General features: G+C 43.5%; 1 protein-coding gene across 3 annotated transcripts in view; it reads right to left on the minus strand.

The window, feature by feature from the left end:
• ATF7IP2 (activating transcription factor 7 interacting protein 2) overlaps positions 1–9291 on the minus strand; it is a 52217-nt gene extending 42926 nt beyond the window's left edge. For all 3 annotated transcript variants that reach the window (XM_075179823.1, XM_075179824.1, XM_075179822.1), the window contains exon 1: positions 9202–9291. In XM_075179823.1, the coding sequence (XP_075035924.1) occupies positions 9202–9243 (42 nt within the window). In that variant the 5' untranslated portion in view covers positions 9244–9291. The remainder of the gene's footprint in view (positions 1–9201) is intronic.
• Between the last annotated feature and the right edge of the window lie 12841 nt (positions 9292–22132).

The following is a 22132-nucleotide window of genomic DNA, read 5'->3' on the forward strand; positions in this document are numbered from 1 at the left end:
ACACACACACACATACACATACACACATACATATACACACACACACATATATATATATATTTCAGTAAAATGCCTGGACAGTTTTTCCCAGAAAAATTGGAGCTTTATATATAATGACACTTTAAAATAATTTTTGCCCTAGCAATTAGTTTCTAAATGGGTGGTGAATCAATCCAATGCCTAAACAACTCGATTTAGTTTTATTTTTTAGTGCATATAATAGTTTGGATTGCTTTAAAAACACAACAGTAAGTCAATTTTCACACTAAAGAAAGCAATTTTCTTCATGAATTATGTCCCACTAAATACCACAGGAGGTCACTGTTGCTATACAGAACTCTAGCCATTAGTTTATACTCTGCTAGATGGTGATATTTTATGGTAGCGGTATTATATAATAGAAGCTATTTGGCAAATGAAACAAAGAAATTGGTGGGATAAGCTCTAAACAGATGGGTTTTTAGACAGCATTTAATGTGTTGTATTTATTACAGTCACCCCCCTCCTCCCCCCCATAAAGTTATACTTTTGACACCATGGGAAACATGCACAGAGATGAGAAACGCATTGGTGTGTGGAATTGAGAAAGAGCAATTAACTATGCCATCTTGTTAACTATACTGCGATAAAGAGCATGAAAAGCCACATTCTTTTTATTTGTTAAAACTGTTTTATTAAGTTTTGTTATTCATACGAAATACCCTGGGCTAGGATAGGAGAGGTAGCAGAAAAATGAAAAAAGGGGATTGTTAGTACATTACAGCAGGAGTATATATAACAATCAGTTATTGTACAATGTGCAGACGTAAATGGAAGAAGTTCGGAACAACCAGGACTCCTCCTAGAGCTGGCCGGCCTTCTAAACTGAGCGATCGGGGGAGGAGTCAGGGAGGTGACCAAGAACCCAATGGTCACTCTGTCAGAGCTACAGCATTCCACTGTGAAGAGAGGAGAACCTTCCAGAAGGACAACCATCTCTGCAACAATCCACTAATCAGGTCTGTATGGTAGAGTGGCCAGACGGAAGCCACTGCTTAGTAAAAAGCACATGGCAGGCCACCTGAAGTTTGCCAAATTGAACCTGGAGGACTCTCAGATCATGAGAAACAAAATTCTCTGGTCTGAGGAGACAAAACCCTAACCCTGCTCCAGAGCGCTCTTGACTTCAGACTGGGGCGATGGTTCGTCTTTCATCAGGACAACGATCCTAAGCACACAGCCAAGATATCAAAGGAGTGGCTTCAGGAACACTCTGCGAATGTCCTTGAGTGGTCCAGCCAAAGCCCAGACTTGAATCCGATTGACCATCTCTGGAGAGATCTGAAAATGGCTGTGCACAGACGCTTCCCATCCAACCTGATAAAGCTTGAGAGGTGCTGCAAAGAAGAAGAATGGGCAAAACTGCCCAAAGATAGTTGTGCCAAGCTTGTGGCAACATATTCAAAAACACTTGAGGCTGTAATTGCTGCCGAAGGTGCATCAGGAAAGTATTGAGCAAAGGCTGTGTACTTATGTACATGTGATTTCTTAGTTTTTTATTTTTAATAAATTTGCAAAAATCTCAAAAAAAACTTTTCACTTTGTCACTATGGGGCATTGTGTATAGAATTTTGAGGGAAAAAAGGAATTTATTCCATTTTGGAATAAGGCTATAATAACAAAATGTTGACAAAGTGAAGCTCTGTGAATACTTTCCGGATGCACTGTAATTGTTCGCAATAAACCTGCAACATTTTTTTCTTTATCATTTTTGCAAAATATTACACTGCCCTTACCCAGCTGCTTCTTAATGCCACCCGGCTGGAAAATTTCCTGGGGAGAGCACTGCTCTGTAGCAATGTCAGAGCAATAGGTTTTCTCACCCGTCTGACTCCCTGTTATGCTACAGAAGTTGAGCCTTCCTGTGCATTTCCTTTGGATTGCTTATCTGACTAAACACCTTGTGTACCAGTCCTTGCTTGTTTTTGACCACTCTCTCTCAGATCCTGAATTTGTTCTGCACTAATGCCTGTTTACCAGTTCCCAGCTTCTCATTGAACTTCCCTGCTGCATACCGATTTTGTTCCTCGTTGCCACCAACGTATGAGCCCTCGGCTTGCTGACCTGCTTCTGGATTACCCATCCTCCATCTCCGCTGTGTTACACCTAGTGGATTTTCAGAGGGCCGCGACCTGCGGGTTCCCGGTTGCTAAGCCCATCCCACCTTCTGGCGGAGAATCCATAAGACTGCTCATCAGCGTGGCCAGCCCTAAACAGTCAAACACATGTATCCACTACCTCAGGACTTCCTTCCTGATAACCCTGTTACACACTATGCAATATCCAGTGCATGAATCAATGTTACATGCATAAAAACCACAATGTGTCAACAGGAGTGTCAACTTAAATCCCAATTCTGCTCCTGCTTCACAAAAGCAGATAGCTGTTGCAGATGTTGGTCAGCGTCTACCAAATAGCTTGATTGCTGGTTGTGCTGCCAAGTTGATAGCCATAATATTTTCATGCTGTGCAAACCCCTGCATGGTGCGAGAGGTTTATAATTACCTTACAGGTGTTATAGTCGCATTTTGTGATAAGCAATAACAGTCTTCAGATGTAGGAATTGAAGAACACAGTGAAGTATGTTTCTGCAATCACTTTATTATAAATTCAAGGTTAAACTAACATTAAATGTAGATATAATTAAGCTGAGGGTATTTGTCGTATTAGACCTGCAGACAAGAAGTTTCCGTCTCTAGCAAAGCAATTCAGTGAAGGCTTCTGATGCGTTTTGCTCGTGACCAGACTTTCTCAAGGAACGACTGAACACTGTATTCAATGTAGTTTTATAATCCTGGGTGGATTGGGTTTGATTACACTTGTGCATAATTAGCTCGTTGGGTATGCAGGGTGTTGCTCCACACCCATTTTGACTTGGTGATTGGGTCTGGTTGTCCCATAATGGGGTTTGTCAGTAATTGATTTGAACAGGGAGCTAGTTAACCGGCTGCAGTGTTATTGCTATGTAGTACAGAACGATTCTATCTTTATATTATAGTTGCAAGCATAGCGTTTTTGCTGTTCTTGACTAAAACAAATTATCTCCTGTCTAAACTGTAGTAAAACTTTTCCCGCCCACACCTTAAGTACACTGTGAATACCCTCCTCCTGGTCAAGCTGTCCCGAGCCCACAGTTGAATCAACTTTAGGAAATGGTCCTGGCGCTTGCTGGACATTCTTGTCCACCCTGAAGCCTTCTTCACAACTATTGAACCTCTCTCCTTGAAGTTCTTGATTATCAGATAAATAGTTAATTTAGGTGCAATCTTACTAGCAGCAATATCCTTGCCTGTGAAGCCCTTTTGTGCAAAGCAATGATGACTGCACATGTTTCTTTGCAGATAACCATGGTTAACAGAGGAAGAACAATGATTTCAAGCACCACCCTCCTTTTAAAGCTTCCAGTCTGTTGTTCGAATTCAATCAGCACGACAGAGTGATCTCCAGCCTTCTCCTTGTCAACTCTCTCACCTGTGCTAACGAGGGAATCACTGCCCTGATGTCAGCTGGTCCTTTTGTGGCAGGGCTGAAATGAAGTGGAAATGTTTTTGGGATAAAGTTCATTGTCATGGCAAAGAGGGACTTTGAAATTAATTGCAATTCATCTGATCACTCTTCATGACATTCTGGAGTATATGCAAATTGCCATCATAAAAACTGAGGCAGCAGACTTGGTGAAAAATAATATTTGTGTTATTCTCAAAACGCTTAGCCATGACTATAGTCACAAGGTGAAACATGCAGCCCACCTGATTACATTTAAAAATAAACAGTTGAAGTTCATCCTCTTATGCTTTGGAAGGTGTACCATATATTCCTATCTAGGAAGTTGAACAAAATTCTTTACATGCGAAAATGTTATAATAGAGATGATCAGAGTCCAAATGGATAGCCAGATGGGGATGGTAACTTTAGTCCCATTTTGACACACGCAGTGAAAGTCCAGCAATTGCAAGAGGCTCTAGTGTGATCGAAATCATGGATAAGGACAGAGGGCAATGTTGGGGAGACTTTCATATTAGCAAAAAGGAAGCAGATGCCACTCACCCTCAATTGCATTGTCAACCATTAATTATGATGAGGGACTTTCAAATGTGTTAGAGACTGATATTAACAGAGGTGAAATTTCCTGACAAATAGCCAGGTTGGTCTTTGTGGAGAACAGTGTAGTTTACTCTATAAATTTGTATGGCTAAAAATTTAGCAATTATTTTGGCATCAATATCTATGAAGGCAATAGCATAAAACTATTTTTATTCCTTTGCCATTTTAGAGAAAACAATGATGCGAGCTTCAACAATCAATTGAGGCAAGACTCCCATTTCTCAAACCAATGTAAAGCACTCTAAAAGGTGATAAGCTACAGAGTCACAGTATTCTTTGTACAGTTCGATTGGGATGCCATCTGGTCCCAGGGTCTTCCTCAAAGTGCATTATTTTACACCAGCTATTACCATCTTTAACACAATCATGGTATCAAAGGTATCTCTGTATATGGTCCATATCGGTGAAATAATTGTCTGTGAACTCAGTCTTCATTAGAAAAAAATAGGAGGGATGCAATCAACATGTCTACACAGTCGTTTTTAAATCCAAGCCAGCTATTCAAACAATCAATAAATTTTCATTGCTCCGCATCAATCCAGAAACCAGTTGTCAAAGGAAATGAAGTACTTAATTAGATGATGAGCAAGTCCATTATCATGTTATCGGAGCTTGCATGAAGACAGACCAAGTACCTTTGGAAGACAGTTTCCAAAAAAGAAGGCCTCTGAGACACTTCCCTCTGTCTTTTCAGGTAGGACAAGGATCTTTGGTTTTGAAGTCTTTGGCACGTAAAGTCAGAGTGGATAAACATTTCTAGACCACTGAAAAATCAGGTTCCACCAATTGAAGATCGCCCAATACTTTGCACATTGTAACAATTTCCTGTCTCTGGCTAGGCACGTCTGTCCAAACACTTTGAAATAAATGAAAGACTGTTCTCTGAAAGTTCATGTAAAAATAATATTTTGACAGGAGCTTAAGTGGAACCACATACAGATTCAAAAGCTGGAAGTTTCCGATAATGCTGCATAAATGCTAGATAGAATGTGAGCAATTTTAACATGTCACAAAAATTCTTGAAGGCGAATTCTTTGCTCCACCCAGGCATTCAAGGTATTGTAGCTCAATAGATGGTATAGAATGAGTCTATCCAACTTAAACTGAACGAAAACTGCTCGACCATGGGAAACTGTGTAGTCGTGTGTCAGACATAACAAAAGGGGGAGTGATTAGCAGGAAAAGGGCATCAACCCTATCCTACAACTTTAGACTGAAGATGTCAGTTCAGGGTATACAAATTTCAATGTCCAAATACTTTGAGTTATTTCTATTCAAGTATAACATCTTCCCCTGCTCATTAAAAGATCCTGCTGGTTTCTAGATTTGACTGACTTGTTCATGAACTGTACATTATTTTGTTTATATCCCCCCCCCTCCCGTATTAGGGGACACCCATTATCATTTATTTATATAGCGCCAGCAAATTCCGTTACGCTTTACAATTGTGGACAAACAGTAATAAAGCAATAATGGGTAATACAGACAAAGAGGTAAAAAGACCCTGCATGCAAGCAAGCTCACTATATATGGATCTGGAGCTAATTATCCTACTATGTAGGTCTTTGGAGTTTGAGAAAACCGGAGCACCTGAAGGAAACCCACACAATCACGGGGTGACAAATAAAAGCTCCACACAGTATATAGTCCTGGTCGGGAATCGAACTCATGACCCTGTGAGGGTCTAGGTTCAGATGAAATGGAAGATATTGGAGATATAATCATGATTTTAAAGAGCAGACTTCCTTTCAGTAACTTCACTGAAACACACTATAGTCAGACCTATTGTCCGACCTGTTAACAAGGAATAGTTGATTGCACTCAACTGCACATTAAAAACGACCGTTCGGCCCAATATCACATTAGTGCGTACACTCTAACGATGAACAATTATCGTTGCAAAGCACAGTGTATCGTTTCATTTCATTTTTAAACCAAACTACAAATCTCATTCCAATTCTGCAGTCTGTATGCCCTCATGTGTCCATAGATCTCTATGGAGTCCCCACCCACCCAGTCATTGCTAAAATCGTTAATGATATTGCATTGGGAGACATTTTCTGTAGTGTGCACAGAGTCTAATTGTAAAGAAAGTTTCATTCCAGTTGTATTTTAGATTTATGCGAACCACAAATGCAGCGATATTGGACATATGGCCAAACATTGTAAGTGCGTGGAATCAAAATGTCTTTATAGATTTCAGTAGTATCACTGTTTTGCTATAGATTAATCTACGATGTTGGCAAATGTGGCTGAAGATGGTGCAGCCATCTTTCAATCGCATTATTAGGCCCTAGAAACAATGGAAGTGATATGGCTGCTCTGTCTTCGTACCATACACATATCTCGAATACCAATTGGAAACCCATCTGTGTCACCAAATTTAGTAACATCAAACTGCAAGAAGCATGACAGCTTTCTGTCATTAGCTCTGAATGATAACATGGTATTAGGGTATTCAGCCCACAGCAACCACTAACCAAAAAATTGAAAAAGAAAAATATATAAAAGAACTTCGATACGAATGTATTTCAATGAACATGTGTAGACAGCTAAATGCTTTGGTCACATACCTGTACCGTTATAATAACCAAAATGGCGCCTGTTTTCCAGCACATATATAGAGGTGAAGCCCGCTATTATGGCGATTGCGCCACAGGGACCAAAACAAACTGATGTCGAGCAGTGTGCAAGGTGAGAAAATTAGTATTTCTGTTGTTGAATAAATTACAGATATTGAAGTTTAATGGTAAACTTTATTCATTTCCTTGTTTTGTAGGTAAAGAAATCAAAGGGGATAGAAACCCAAGCGACATCAAGGCCTGTTCTGCCACAAACCAGTAGCACCTTTAAAGTGTAATACTAATTTTTTCACTTGTCATATTGCAAAAATTTTTGTACATTTTTCCTGCAATAAAACTGCTGCATGAACACTGTGGTTTATTCTGGGTATTTCACAAATATTAGTTAATAAAGGTTAATATGACTTTATAACTAATAGTTTATAAAGGTTAAAATTGTATAAAGGGTAAATATGAATACATTGCCAACATAGACGCAAAGGGTAATAACACACGTGCTTTATACAAGTGCAATGGTCTGCAGGTGCAATATACATATATACAAAACACAAGCCCGTGATATGCAGATACCGCACCACATGGGACTGGGGCAGACATCAAAAATTTACATACACATGCCCCCAGGTTGAGGAAGTATCGGAGTATCGGAGAATTGTCGTGGATCGGTCGGAAGTTTATGAACATTACACAACGGAAACGAGATTGTAACGAAAATATTTAACGGTACTACCAACCAAATGAGGCGACAATCGTCCATTTGGCCAGACTCGACCATCATGTCACTACACACACTGACCCGACTTTTGAACAAGAGGTCGTATGTCGGCTGATTGAGCCGATTATTGGACAAAAACCGCGTAGTGTGTACCTAGCTTAAGGCTGGGTACACACTGCAGTGTTTTCAGATGATTATCGGGACGGTCAAACAATGAACAACAGTTCGGTCTGATATCGCATTAGTGTGTACACTGCAACGAAGAACGATTAAGGTTACAAAGCACGTCGTACAGTTTCCTTTGAATTTTAAACCGGACTAAAAATCTCGTTCATTGAGGGAACGATGTTATTGAAATTCTGCAGTGTATATGCATCCACGACCAGCAGTGTCCATAGATCTCTATGGAGTGTGCCGATTCCCAATCTTTTCAGCTGATGGTTATGACAGATGAAGAACACAGATCTGAAGGTAAATCGTGTAAAACATGTATAGTGTGTACACATGAATTAGCATGTCAATCAGGACTTTTTTATTTTTTTCGATCGTTGGTAAAATCGTTAGAGATGTCGCATCGGGAGAAATTTTCTGTAGTGTGTACGCAGCCTGACGTTATTGTCCAACCGAATTTGAAAATGGACCTGTCTGGAGAATGTTTTGTTTAAATATCAGCAATACCATTGCTATTTGTGGCTGGCCTCAATCTCCTTAAAATGTCAATTGCTTGACTTGAACTTTGGAATGGATTGCAGTTCTTTTCCACCATCAACAGCTCTCCATGTCAAAGCTCTCAATGATTCTCATATTTATGAGGACAGTTGAAATGAGCACTGCACACTTAAAAAGAGAGTTAGCACTGTATGCATTAGTGTGCATGGCAAGGGATACCAGGCAAATGGTGGGGGGCATATTTTAAAACAAATCACAACTAGGACGCTTCTACTTTGTGTAACAGAGGAGGCATCTGAAACCAGTCTTCCAGAATTAATTCGCCAAGAGCCTCACATTACTATGGTTAGGTGGTCCCGGCTCCATTATATGTCAGCGGTATCCTGATTGTATCATGACAAGGAATGGAAACAGTCAGTACACAGCCATTTCCAAAATCCATCACCCCTCTGTTCCTGTTTAACATAGGGGTATGAAGCAGAGGGCTAACTATATAAAGATTACTGATGTCCATGGACAGATGAACCAACAGAGCAGATGAACACTGTTGAGCAGATGAAGATGTGAAAAGACTATCTACCTATGATCCTAGTGACACACACCTTAATGATTGCACATGTAAATAGCGAAAACACAAAACCAACAACCTAATCTGGTAAATTGGACACATGTGGACAGTCCAGACGAAAATGTCAAGTTTTGTCTACTTAACAGCAGCTCTATAATATATGTGGATAGCTTTCGTTTTACTGTTTCACCAATTACATAATTGTAACGAACATCTTAAATGACCATTCCACTTTAAACCAAAGCAAATTAAGGAGTATTTTATTTTTACGTACGGTGCTACAGAAAACACCGATACCTTGTAAACATAATCAGGTCGTATGAAATAAAAATAAAAAAAGAGATACGATATAAAATGAAGTTGCATAATGCTATACATGTTTACGATGCTCTCTTAAGATACCAGTAGAACAGAAGCCAAGGCGGCGTATACAGCTGTAGGTTGTGGTCATGCGTGGCATTTCCGGTGTCTGAGCCTGGACACAACCTGGGGATAACCGTCCGCCCAGCACGTTTTGTACTCACCATGTCACTCCCGGCAGCACAGCCCACACCGGCCGCCTCCATTTCTACGTTGCGCCTCTAGACCGGTCACGTGCGATACACGTCAGCTTCGTGCCAAACTTGGGCAACAGTGGCAGTCACGCCCCTCTGCCGTATGTCACGAGTAGGGGGCGTGTCTTGTCGTTGGTTGTAAACACGTGTGATCAAAGACGTTTTGTGTTGTTGTGAGAGCGAGAGACGGCAAATGGGTAATGAGGTTCCTAACCTACTGCTAACCATGCTATGAAAAGCATGTAAATGGGGATAGAGAGTGCTAGTTTCCACAATCCCATTCCTACTTGTGCATGCTGTAGGACATACCTCCCAACATTTAGGGGTAGATTCAATTCCCCACGTGCTTTACAACAACACGAGGCATCATTACATTTAATATGGTCATTTTAACACCATACTTGACAACTCCCGCATTTTGCGAGAGTCTCACGGACTCCTGGGAGAGTGTGGCAATCTCCCGGATCTGCCCACTTCCTAGTGAAGTGAGCAGAATTAGATCCAAAATGCCGCAATTAACCAGGAATCGCAGTGTTTGGTCCCGCCCCTTCTGTAAAATGATGCGTTTGTGTCATTACGCATGGGGGCGGGTCTAAAATGACCAAAAAATTGGAGACCCGCCCCCATCACGCCCACCTTCTCTGGCAGGCTCCCGGAAAGCTAATTTCAAAAGTTGGTAAACACAAAAAAAAGTTGTTTAACACAGATTTCGAGCCGCAGGCTAATATTACCGTACTGATAGTAGTAATACGCATCAATTACAGTAGTAACAGTAATGATGTGCGTTGGGTATTGAATCTCCCGGAATCATGAAAATGGGGTAAAATAAGCCCTACCCCTGAACCACCGCAGCAAGTCGCAAATAGACAAATTTGGGTAAAAGTGCACCAACATTTTGTCATGTATCCTCCCTTTTATGGGTGCAAATCGGGATAAATACTTGTGGTACTGTATGACTAACGTGGTGTAAAACCAGTGCTTACCCACCCTTGTGCTTGGTGAAAAGGTGGGAGGTAGCGGAGTTAATGAAGTGTACAGTACTTGTTCACTGCAAGTGACACTCCATTAAGCTCTGGTTACACTCTGTTTGTCATGCAGTGCCACTAGTATTTTCTTGATGTAGTATATTGCGCTGGAGTTTGTTTTTGAAGTCATTGGCACGCAAAGCTAGAGTGGATAAGCTTTTCCAGACCACTGAAGAATCAGATTCCACCAATTGAAGGGTCGCCCAATACTGTGCACCTGTAGAAATGGCATGTCTCTGGATAGCCATGTCTGTCCGAACCTCCCTAATTTTGGTGGAAAGTATGTCTATCACTGCGAAAGTACTGTCATGGTCAAAAGTTTGGAGAATTACAAAAATATTATCTTTCGCAAAGTCTGCTGCGTCAGTTTTTATGGTGGCAATTTGCATATACTCCATAATGTCATGAAGAGTGATCAGATGTTTGCCATAACAATGAACTTTGTCCCAAAAACAGCATTTCAGCCCTGCCACAAAAAGACCAGCTGACACCATGTCATTCATTCTCTCAATAACACAGGTGAGAGTGTTGATGAGGACAAGGCTGGAGATAACTCTGTCATGCTGATTGAGTTAGAATAACAGAATGGAAGCTTTTAAAGGTGGGTGGTGCTTGAAATCATTGTTCTTTCTTTGTTAACCATGGTTACATGCAAGGAAACGTGCAGTCATCATTGCTTTGCACAAAATTGGGCTTCATGGGCAAGGATATTGTTGCTAGTAAGATTGTACCTAAATCAACCATTTATCTGATCATCAAGAACTTTAAGGAGAGAGGTTCAATAGTTGTGAAGAAGGCTTCAGGGGCGCCCAAGAATGTCCAGCAAGCGCCAGGACTGTGTCCTAAAGTTGACTCAGCTGCGGGATCGGGGCACCACCAGTGCAGAGCTTGCTCAGGAATGGCAGCAGGCAGGTGCGAGTGAATCTTCACGCACAGTGAGGCGAAGACTTTTGGAGGATGGCCTGGTGTTAAGAAGGCCAGCAAAGAAGCCACTTCTCTCCAGGTAAAACATCAGGGACAGACTGATATTCTGCAAAAGGTACAGGGATTGGACTGCTGAGGACTTGGGTAAAGTCATTTTCTCTGATGAATCCCCTTTCATATTGTTTGGGGCATCTGGAAAAACACTTGTCCGGAGAAGGAAAGGTGAGCGCTACCATCAGTTCTGTGTCATGCCAACAGTAGAGCATCCTGAGACCATTTATGTGTGTGGTCGCTTCTCAGCCAAGGGAGTGGGCTCACTCACAGTTTTGCCTAAGAACGCAGCCATGAATAAAGAATGGTACCAAAACATCCAACAAGAGCAACTTTCCCCAAGTATCCAAGAACATTTTGGTGGCGGACAATGCCTTTTCCAGCATGGTGGAGCACCTTGCCATAAGGCAAAATTGATAACTAAGTGGCTCGGGGATCAAAACATAAAAATTTTGTGTCCATGGCCAGGAAACTCCCCAGATCTTAATCCCATTGAGAACTTGTGGTCATTCCTCAAGAGGTGGGTGGACAAACAAAAACCCTCAAATTCTGACAAACTCCAAGCATTGATTAGGCAAGAATGGGCAGCCATCAGTCAGTATGTGGCCCAGAAGTTGATTGACAGCATGCCAGGTCGAATTGCAGAGGTCTTCAAAAAGAAGGTCAACACTGCAAATATTGACTCTTTGCATAAACTTAATGTATTTGTCAATAAAAGCCTTTGACACTTATGAAATGCTTGTAATTTTACTTCAGGATTTCATTGCAACATCTGACAAAAAGGTCTAACACTGAAGCAGCAAACTTTGTGAAAAACAATACTTGTGTCATTCTCAATCTTTTGGCCATGACTGTACGTAGGTCCTACAACTGAGTCGGCTAAAGGCATGTCCTTTTCGGGTGGCAGAGATTTAAGTTTGACAGAGACCTTGCAATATGATAGTCTCGCACCAGAACTCTGGTGCACTTAAGGGTCTGGAGCCGTCCTGAAAGTCACAGGCGACCCACAGGACAGTGAACTACCACACATGCTGAGTGCAAGTCAGACCTCATTATCCAAGATCAGTGTCCGACCTCAATAATGCTCATGGTTGCTGAATGGATTGACTTGAACTTTGGAATGGAGAGCTGGCAATTCTCCTGCAACTTGCTCGTAGGGAGCCTAAATGACGCAATTTACCGTGGCACAATTTGTCGCACCGTGCCCCCTCCGGGATTTCCCAGAGGACAGCAATAGAAAGTTGGCAACTATGATTTAAGGTCTCATACCCACTGGCATTTTTTTGTGTGCTTTGTACTAGTGGTTTTAATACTAGCTCAATGCATCTAGTCTGGCCTGAAACACTGATGATGTTACTTGTGTTAAGAAGTGTTGTCACAGCATTGCATTTTTTGCTTGCTCCCTTCAGTTGTGTTTACCACAAGTGAACATATTGGGGAAGCTTATGGGACCTACACTGACTTCCTGATCCTGAGTTATTATCCTGCGCTATTAACAGACATGTCATACATGTTTGCATTTCACATGTTTTCAGTTGCATTTGTACTTGGATTTATAGTATGCAATACAGTCCTATCAGAATGCATGCATGCATGCATGCAAAAAAAAAAAAGAAATGCAAGCAATTGTGTTCATTGGTAAGGTCTGTTTCTGAACATGCGTAGAGCAATTTAACACAACATACGACACACAAAGGAGCTTGCGTCCGAAGATGAATCAAGCCCAGAATCTGTAATTTGCATGTGTTTTTAATTAAAGTATGAGTCCTTTGGACACGCCACTCCTCTCTAGATCTCTGTGATGGACCCCCCTTCCCCTCCATCACATGCACTCATACCTCCCTACTCTTACGATTTACTCGACTGTCCCGACTCCTGAGCACTTGGGAGATGTATCCCACTAGCAGGTACTGCACACAATTGCCACTGTACACATGGCATTGAAAGGGTGTTTTTAGGAAAGGGCATGGTGGTTGGGGTGTCGCAGTGATTCAAAGGCACTGGACACCCCCACCAGGGAGATGTGGCGCGTCGCAGCGTGACCACACCCATGTGCAATGCGACCAGACCCCATTCTATGTCGTAACACAAAAAAAAATCTGAAAAAGTCCAAGTGGGCTGAATACCTTTTATAGACACTGGAGCTGAACAAGCTTCCAAGACTTAATCAACTTTAATGGCAATTCACAGACAACAGAGAGAATTGGGGGTCTCATTTATACATGGAAATTAAAGGCTTTAGCTTTAATTTCGAATAGTGTTAAATCTTCACATAAATTATGGGATATGGGAAAATAAAACTGTGCATGCATTTTACTTCTGCATTTTGTATGTAAATGTGTCCAACTCCAAGTTCATACACTTTAGGATTCTACAAATTCCGATTCTCTTAAAATCACAAATTTTGTTGCATACATGAGAGTTTCTCCAGACAGGTCAATACAACAAAATGTACCTTTTACCTAGTCAAATTCAATGACCCAATGACCGATTTCATGAATGTCTGTCCCAAAATGTATGCCATGTTCTGACACTGCATTTACCAGAGCAGTGAGGAGCCACAGAGGGTAAGTGCTGTCTCATGTAATGAGAAAAAACATATTTTTAGATAAATTACCAATGGGGTTTGTCACGATCCAGCAGTCACCTGAGCCTGTGTGACAAAGGGTTAATAAAAAATAACCACATGGTCTGTGTAAAATGTTTAAAACTCTCCCTGTCTATCCCACACACTTACTTTGCCTTACCAGTTATGTCACCACCAGGATTTTTTTTGCAAAGAGCTGACACTGCTACTCAGGAAGCCTTCGGTTCTCCCTTTAAATTAATCAATCACAATTTACTTGCATCAGAGTTATCATAAACCAAATGATCTCCCCCCTACCCAGAGTTATCCTGAACCAAATGATCTCTGTTTCAGCTATGTAGTGTTCTAAAACCAAGTGAAGTCTGACAATTGAATTCTTAAGAACAAAGAGACATGAACTAATAAAGTGTAATTTAATATGGAAAATAACTCCACAATGCTTCAGATGGAAAACAATTAACAAAATGACATACAGTGATATGATACAATAGTTCCTGGTAAAATAAGAAATAAACAACAGAAATGGTAAACTCATAAATTACCAAGTTTTCTGCTTGCTGGGAGTACAGGAATAACGGGACAATTCTCAATAGGAAATGAATTCCCAAAAGTGTACAAATCTGTTAGATTTACAGGACATTTTAAACATGCTGGGCCCGAGTCATTAAGCAGAGCAAGGCAAAAATAAGGAGTAACTTTGCACTTTGGCAAAAGCATGTTGCATTGGAGGTGGAGCTAAATTTAAAATAAGGGGACAGATTTATAGTTGGGGTAGGACATGTCCTAGATCAACTGTAGATTTCAGTGTAAAAATAAAGCTATCAACTAAGCAGCCAGTATTTTCCTTACATGCAAAATAATAAAACCATTACAAACTTGCATTGTAACTGTTAGGAACCCCTCCAGCCGGCACAACACAACCCGGAGTCTACTCTGCCAATCAGGTGTTCACTGGAGCCCCTGGTGGTGGGGACAGACTGGGCTGCAGACTGACAGAGGGTCGTGAAGTGTGTACCGGCTGGGGAAAACCCAGGCAAGCGGAGTGAGGTCCACGCAGAGGTCAAGGGCCGGCAGCAGGTTGCAATACCAATTAACAAGCCGGGGTCAAGGGTCACAAGCAGACAGGAAAAACGGTAAACAGGCCAGAGATCAGGGTCACGAGATACACTAGCAAAGTCCAAATCCAAGCCAAGGGTCATACACGGGAGATCAGCAGAAAGTTCAACAGACAGGAACAGGCACAGAGCAGGTCAGCAGACTGGGAAGCAGAAGCTATAGCCGGCAGGGAGGCTAAGCCCTCCCTGCTTTAAATACAGAGTGTGACCAATCGGAGCCTAGCTCTGGAACTGCCCCCAGCCTGTGCCTAATGAATAAATTATACACGATTAGCCCGCAGGCATTTTACTTAGTTGCGCACGCGCCCAGCAGTTCTCCTTTACCGGGACGCAGCTCTCTCTCTTTCAGCATCCCGACCGTTGCCTAGGCAACGGCCGGGACGAGCCCCGGAAGTGACGTCCCGGTCATCATAGCAACGGCCGGGACGGAGGTAGGGGAGTCGCGGCGGCTGGGCACCGCCGCAGCTAGTAACAGTAACATGGTTTGACCAGGATCAAATTTGCACCTTTTTTGCCTTGCTCTCCTTAATGATTCAGGCCCGCTGTAGGTGCCCACAGCCCTCCTTCTTCTCACGTCAGACCTGCGTAAATGCAAATTCGTTTTTCAAGTCTGGGTTTATTTACACTTGCCTAATGTTTTAAGAGAATATCCTACAAATATGATATTACCTCCACACAATAGGTAATAAGTTTCCCTTCATTTGCATACTAAACATGACTCCTGAAAGTAGGATATTTGAGAAAATATAACATTTTCCTATGTCCGTATTCCCTTATATTCAAACTTATCCCAGCTGGTTAGTCATCGTTTTGAGATGTCACAGAATAACCAAGAATGTGAGGGGTCTGTTTGTTGGATCACTGATGTTATTCATATAACCTTAAAGAGAGATTTCAAGAGGTTTAGCTTTACAACCCATTCCATAAATTGGTATTGGGTACTCATCTGGTGTCTGGGACTGTAACTAAGTGTCTGGAACTCTCTATCCTTATATACCTCAGGAGTAGAGCAGAAGAGTTTAGAAACTAAATCAAAGAGGTAAAGTAATTTAGTCTCCCCCTACTCGATTTAAACCTCTGGCTGGACACAGAGTTCGTCTGATGCACACCAAGCTAATACTATGAATTAATTCACAAACACCTATTTGTAGGTGTCACCACTGCGAGGAGGACAGTAGCTGGTATTGACACTGGTGAGCAGGGAGGCGCAGAATCTAACGCACCCCCAGTATTCACCAGGGAACCTTGATCCTCTCCAGTCTGGTTTCTGCCCCCTTCACTCCACTGAAACTGCCCTGGCTAAAGTCACCAATGATCTCCTCTCTGCTAAAGCCAGGGGCCACTTCTCCCTTCTCATCCTCCTTGATCTCTCAGCAGCCTTCGACACCGTTGACCACCCCCTCCTCCTCCACACCCTCCAGTCCTTTGGCCTCTCCGGCCCTGTCCTGTCCTGGTTCACATTGCTGACCGTTCCTTCTCCATCACCACCTCTGGGTCTCTCTCCCCCCATCCACCCTTCCAGTCGGGGTCCCTCAGGGCTCTGTTTTAGGACCCTAACTCTTCTCTTTATACACCTCTTCCCTGGGTGAACTCATCAGCTCCTACGGCCTCAATTACCACCTCTACGCTGACGACACTCAACTTTACCTCTCCCCTCCTGATCTCTCCCTCCCTCCTCTCTAGGGTATCCGTCTGCCTCTCTGCCATCTCCTCCTGGATGTCCTCTCGATTCCTCAAACTTAACCTCGCCAAAACTGAACTCATAGTCTTTCCTCCCTCTCACACCTCGCCCCCTTCTGACCTCTATCACTGTCGACAACACCTCTATCTCCCCTGTCCCCCAACTTCGCTGCCTCTGTGTCATCCTCGACACCTCTCTCTCTTTTGGACCCCACATTCTCTTTCTTGTTAAATCCTGCTGCTTCCAGCTGCGTAACATCGCTCGCATTTGGCCCTTCCTCTCCCAAGATGCCACCAAATGTCTTATTCACTCTCTGATCATCTCCCGCTTGGACTACTGCAACCTCCTCCTTACTGGCCTCCCCCACTCTCATCTCGATCCCCTTCGATCTGTACTTAACGCAGCCGCTAGGCTCATCTTCCTTTCTCGCCGCTCCTCTTCTGTCTCCCCCCTCTACCAATCCCTTCACTGGCTCCCCTTCCCCTACAGAATCCTGTTCAAGCTCCTCACTCTTACATACAAGGCCCTTGCCAACTCCACTGCACCCTACATCTCCACCCTTCTCTCTATTCATGCTCCATCCCGCCCTCTCCATTCTGCCACTGACCGTCGCCTCTCTTCCCCCCTGTTCACCTCCTCCCACGCGCGTATCCAAGACTTCACCCGCGCTGCCCCCTCCACTGGAACAAGCTCCTTCCCTCCATCAGAACTTCCCCTAATCTGTCCAGTTTCAAACGGACTTTAAAAATCCACCTTTTTCTTAAAGCCTTCCAGTCTCCCACTTAATTTCCTACCTTTTCTTCTGCCTCTTCCCCTCTTTCCCCTTCCCTTATCCTTATCCTCTGTTCCTCCATCTCTCCCCCGTGTCTCTCTGTCTGTCTGTCTACCCCACCCCTTAGATTGTACGCTCCTTTGTGCAGGGTATTTTCTCCTCCTGTCTTCACCACTGTTAACTCTGCTCTCTAGCTACTTAGCCCTCCTCCTTGAGGACCCTCTTCCCCCCGTTTCCTCTCGCTCCTTCCTCTCCCCTTGGGGGTCTCCCTGTCATCCGTGCCTTCCCTCTTGGACTCCGTCGTTGGCGGACCTTCCCCTCTCCCCTCCTCCACCCCTCTAGCTGTGCTTTGAGCTCACTGAGTTACTGTGCTTATTGTTTACAGTACTGTGCTGTCTCACCTCGTATTGTAATCTCGTTTGTCCCTGTACGGCGCCACAGACACCTAGTGGCACCCTATAAATAAAAATTAATAATAACCCCACATGTGAGTTTGGACTTTGCTGCAAGGGGATGTGCAGGTCTCAGTTCTCCAAGACAGCCACCAGCGTAGTGGCAGGAGAGGTCAAGCAATCCGGGTCAGAACCACTCAGGCATACAGGTACACAGGGATAATCAGAAGAATAGTCAGAAACAAGCCAAACATCAGTAACCGGAACAAGAAGCAAGGTAATAGCAGGATACAGGACAAGTGCTGGAGCTGGTGTGAACCAAATACTCTGGCATGGTGCCAGAGGCTTCCTTAAATGCAGCAAGTTGTCCCCTGATAAGTGGTGTTGGCGGTTAGCGTACTTGAGCGCCGACAGGTGAGTGACAGAGTTTCCCGTTGCCTAGCAATGGGACGCGACGTCTATTGCGCATGCGTGCAGCGACCCTGAAGTAACAAGGAAGCGTCCCATTGCTAGGCAACGGGACGTGGCAGCAAGGGAGCAACAGGCTGCCATCTCCTGTACACGTAGGCAGTGCAGAAACGGCACCTGACAGTACTCCTTCCACCCTTCTCTCCGCAGCAGAATGACTAGCAGACTGGTTCTTCAAAATTTTTTGGAGAAGACGAGGAGCATTCAGATCCCTTTTATCGACCCAGGATCTGTCTTCAGGGCCGTAACCCTTCCAATGAACAAGAAACAAGAAACTGTACTTTGCCTCAAATGGTGCGAGAATCTAAGATGCGTTCCTCCTCAAATTCGTCATCCAGAACATACTTGACGGTAGGAGGAAGATGATTGCTGGAGAATTCATTGAATATAACAGGCTTCAGTAAGTATACATAAAAGGATTTATGTGCATGGAAAGAGTGTGGGAGGCAAAGCCTGTAGTTGATGGCATTAACGACATGAGAGATGCGGAAGGGACCAATATAACAAGGTACAAATTTCATATGGCACCTTGAAGTTACGGGTGGACAACCACACCTTATCCCCAACTTGAAGAACTAGATTAATTATATGGTGGCGATCTGCAAAATACTTGTGTCGTTTAGAAGACTCTTGCAATTTAGTTTGAACTTGGGTCCAAACCTTAGAGAAAACGTGGACCCTTTTATGGACAGCGGGTACAGGTACACCAGAATCATTGGAGATGGTAGGTAAAATGCATAACTTGTCCCGACGTCTTCTGTCACGTTCCTCTGGGGTCAATCGAGATATCCGAATTTGCATAGGCTCATCAGGTATTGAAGAAAGTGACACAGAGTGCGGAACTGGCCTATAGATTGGGCGGCGAGCTATCTCTTCCTCTATAGCTCTCTCTCTGAAACATAAATCCACTTTGTTATACAATGAGATGACCGCATCCAAATTCGTAGGAAGTTCATAAGCTGCTAAAGCATTTTTAACACGGTCAGATAACCCCTGCCAAAATGCAAGATAATTCAGAGGATAATATGCGGAATTCAATGACATATTGAGCCACTGACAGATTCCCTTGTCGCAAACGGAGTATAGCCATGGAGGCAGAGGAGAGTCGACCAGGTTCATCGAAGATGCGACGGAACATCAAAAGAAAAGATGCATAATCAGAGAGAAGTGGATCATTCCTCTCCCAGAGTGGGGATGCCCAGGCTAAGGCTTTGCCATTCAGTAGAGAAACCACATATGCCACTTTAGACCTATCAGTGGGAAAATTTTGAAGCTCAAACTGGATTGAACACTGATTGAGAAAACCACGACACATTTTAGGGTCCCCATCAAATTTGGCCGGAGTAGGTAACCTGAGCGTAGAGGAAGTCACAAGGGAGGCCTGAAGGTCCGAAACTTGCTCAGGAGGAGAGGCTGGCATCTGTGGTTGATTTGTTGGCAATGCATCCAGACGACCAGTGAGTGCATGAAGACATCGTAGCATCAGAGCCAGTGTGTCCTCCTGCTTTTCAGCTCGAAGAATTAAATGCTGTAGCATATCCCTCGCAGACGGCTCCACCGGGGGATCAGACATTTTTGGCCTGATCTTACTGTCACGGCTAAGGATATTTTATGGATCCCTTTTGCCACTACTTAGATATTATTAGCAGTGGATGGTGGAGGCTGAACAAAACACAGAAGATGTTAGTAGCGTTGCAATATAGTATATTGATAGATGGTATAACAGCAACAGTATAAGATATGTACAACTCAGCAAGCTGAGTACACGGCAGTTCACAAAATACAATGAAATCACGAAAGGAGTCCAGTTGGTAACCAATAGCAACGGCATGAAGGTTGAAAGAAATAATTCAACGCTGAGATGGTGATAGAGGTAACATAATGATTCAAACAGCGGAACAGGACATGTTAAAGCAGTCCAAGAACTTGGTAAATCAGGAATCATGCAATTGAAAGTTGCTAGAAGTACAGCGTGGCAATAATAGTCCAGTACACAGGTAACAGCCGTGAGAGATCCAGCATGCAGTGTGGAACTACAAGTACCAGGTATGATGGTTGTAGATGTAGAAGTCCAGCACACATGTAACAGCAGTAGGAGATTCAGTATGCAGTGTTGAACTACAAGTACCAGGTAGTTAGCAGTAGCAGATTAGCCTAGACCAGGGTAGACTGAGTAACACGAAGATCAGGCAATAAGCCCATAACCTTGGGAGGTTAAAATAGTGCTCCAGGACCAATAGGGTTTAGGGAGTGGTCCAGATCACAGTAGCTGGGAACACCTGTGAAAGTAAGGTCTGAAGGAGAAGCAAGCAGAATCATGGTTCTTAAAGGGAAAGTCACAGAGCCGGGACCTGATTAAGAGAGCGGCGTGTGACAGGTGTCTAGATGGTAAAGAAGGGACATGCTCCGGTGGATTCATGTTGATAATTGTTATGTAAATACTTCACCCAGGAAAGGTGGTCACTCCAGGAGGCTTGATGATTAGAACAATAGCAGCGGAGATAGGTTTCTAATTCCTGGTTGACCCGATAAGTCTGGCCATTAGTCTAGGGATAGTAACCTGATGAGAATTTTAGCTTGATTCCAAGGTGTTTGCAAAAAGATTTCCAAAACTTAGAAATAAACTGAACCCCTCCATCAGAAATGATTTCCAGGGAGCAACCGTGGAGGCGGAAAATATTCCCGGTGAAAAGAAGGGGAAGCTCGGCTGCAGATGGTAACTTCTTAAGAGGGATAAAGTGAGCCCATTTGGAGAAACTGTCAACCACTCCCTAAATGGTGTTAAAGCCATGGCTATTGGGAAGATCCGTAATAAAATCCATGCTATTGCTGGACCATGGAGACTTTGAAACAGGAAGCGGGAGGAGAAGACTGACCGGAGATTGCCTAGGAGTTTTGTGGCGAGCACATACATCACATGCTGCCACATATTTATGGACATCGGATGTCAGGGAAGATATCTGCGGGAGAGGAGAGCAATGGTCTTCTTGACCCCAACGTAGCCTGCATATTTTGAGTCATGCGCCCATGTTAAGAGCTTGGAACGGAGATGAACATCCACGAAAGAGCATCCAACTGGAGGTGTCTTGGCGGAAAACTTGGTCAAGGCCAGAACTTTGAGCAGACTAATAATAGGCTTAGGATCAGGGGGGCATGAATCAGAAGGATCAAAGGACCTAGAAAGGGCATCAGCCCTGGAATATTTGGAACTGGTAAGAAATGTCAGAATTAGTCGGAATGTGGAAAAAAAGTAACCAGCAGGCCTGCAGAGGATTAAGGCACTGGGCTGACTATAGATAGGTAAGATTCTTATAGTCCATATATGCCACCACGGGATGGAGGGCTCCCTCAAGCAGATACCGCCATTCCTCCAAAGCTGCCTTGATAGCCAGGAGTACCTTGTCTCCAATTCGGTAGCTAGACTCAGAGGGTGAGAATTTCTTGAAAATCCACAGGGAGCGAAAGTGCCTGCAGAGGTCTTTTGTGAAAGAACTGCCCCTATACCGACAGAGGAAACGTCCACCTCAAGAAAAAATGGCTCAAGCTGATCATCATCATCATTTATTTATATAGCGCCACTAATTCCGCAGCGCTGTACAGAGAACTCATACACCTCAATGCCTGCCCCATTGGAGCTTACAATCTAAATCCCCTAATTTACACACACACAAACCGAGAGAGACTAAGGGCAATTTAATAGCAGCCAATTAACCTGACTGTACGTTTTTGGAGTGTGGGAGGAAACCGAAGCACCCAGAGGAAACACAGGGAGAACATACAAACTCCACACAGATGGTTGGGAATCAAACTCATGACCACAGTGCTGTGAGGCAGAAGTGCTAACCACTAGGCCACCGTGCTGCCCAGCTGATAAGTTTCCCTTAGG

This window comes from Mixophyes fleayi, chromosome 7 (assembly GCF_038048845.1).
Source record: "Mixophyes fleayi isolate aMixFle1 chromosome 7, aMixFle1.hap1, whole genome shotgun sequence".
NCBI lineage: Eukaryota > Metazoa > Chordata > Amphibia > Anura > Limnodynastidae > Mixophyes > Mixophyes fleayi.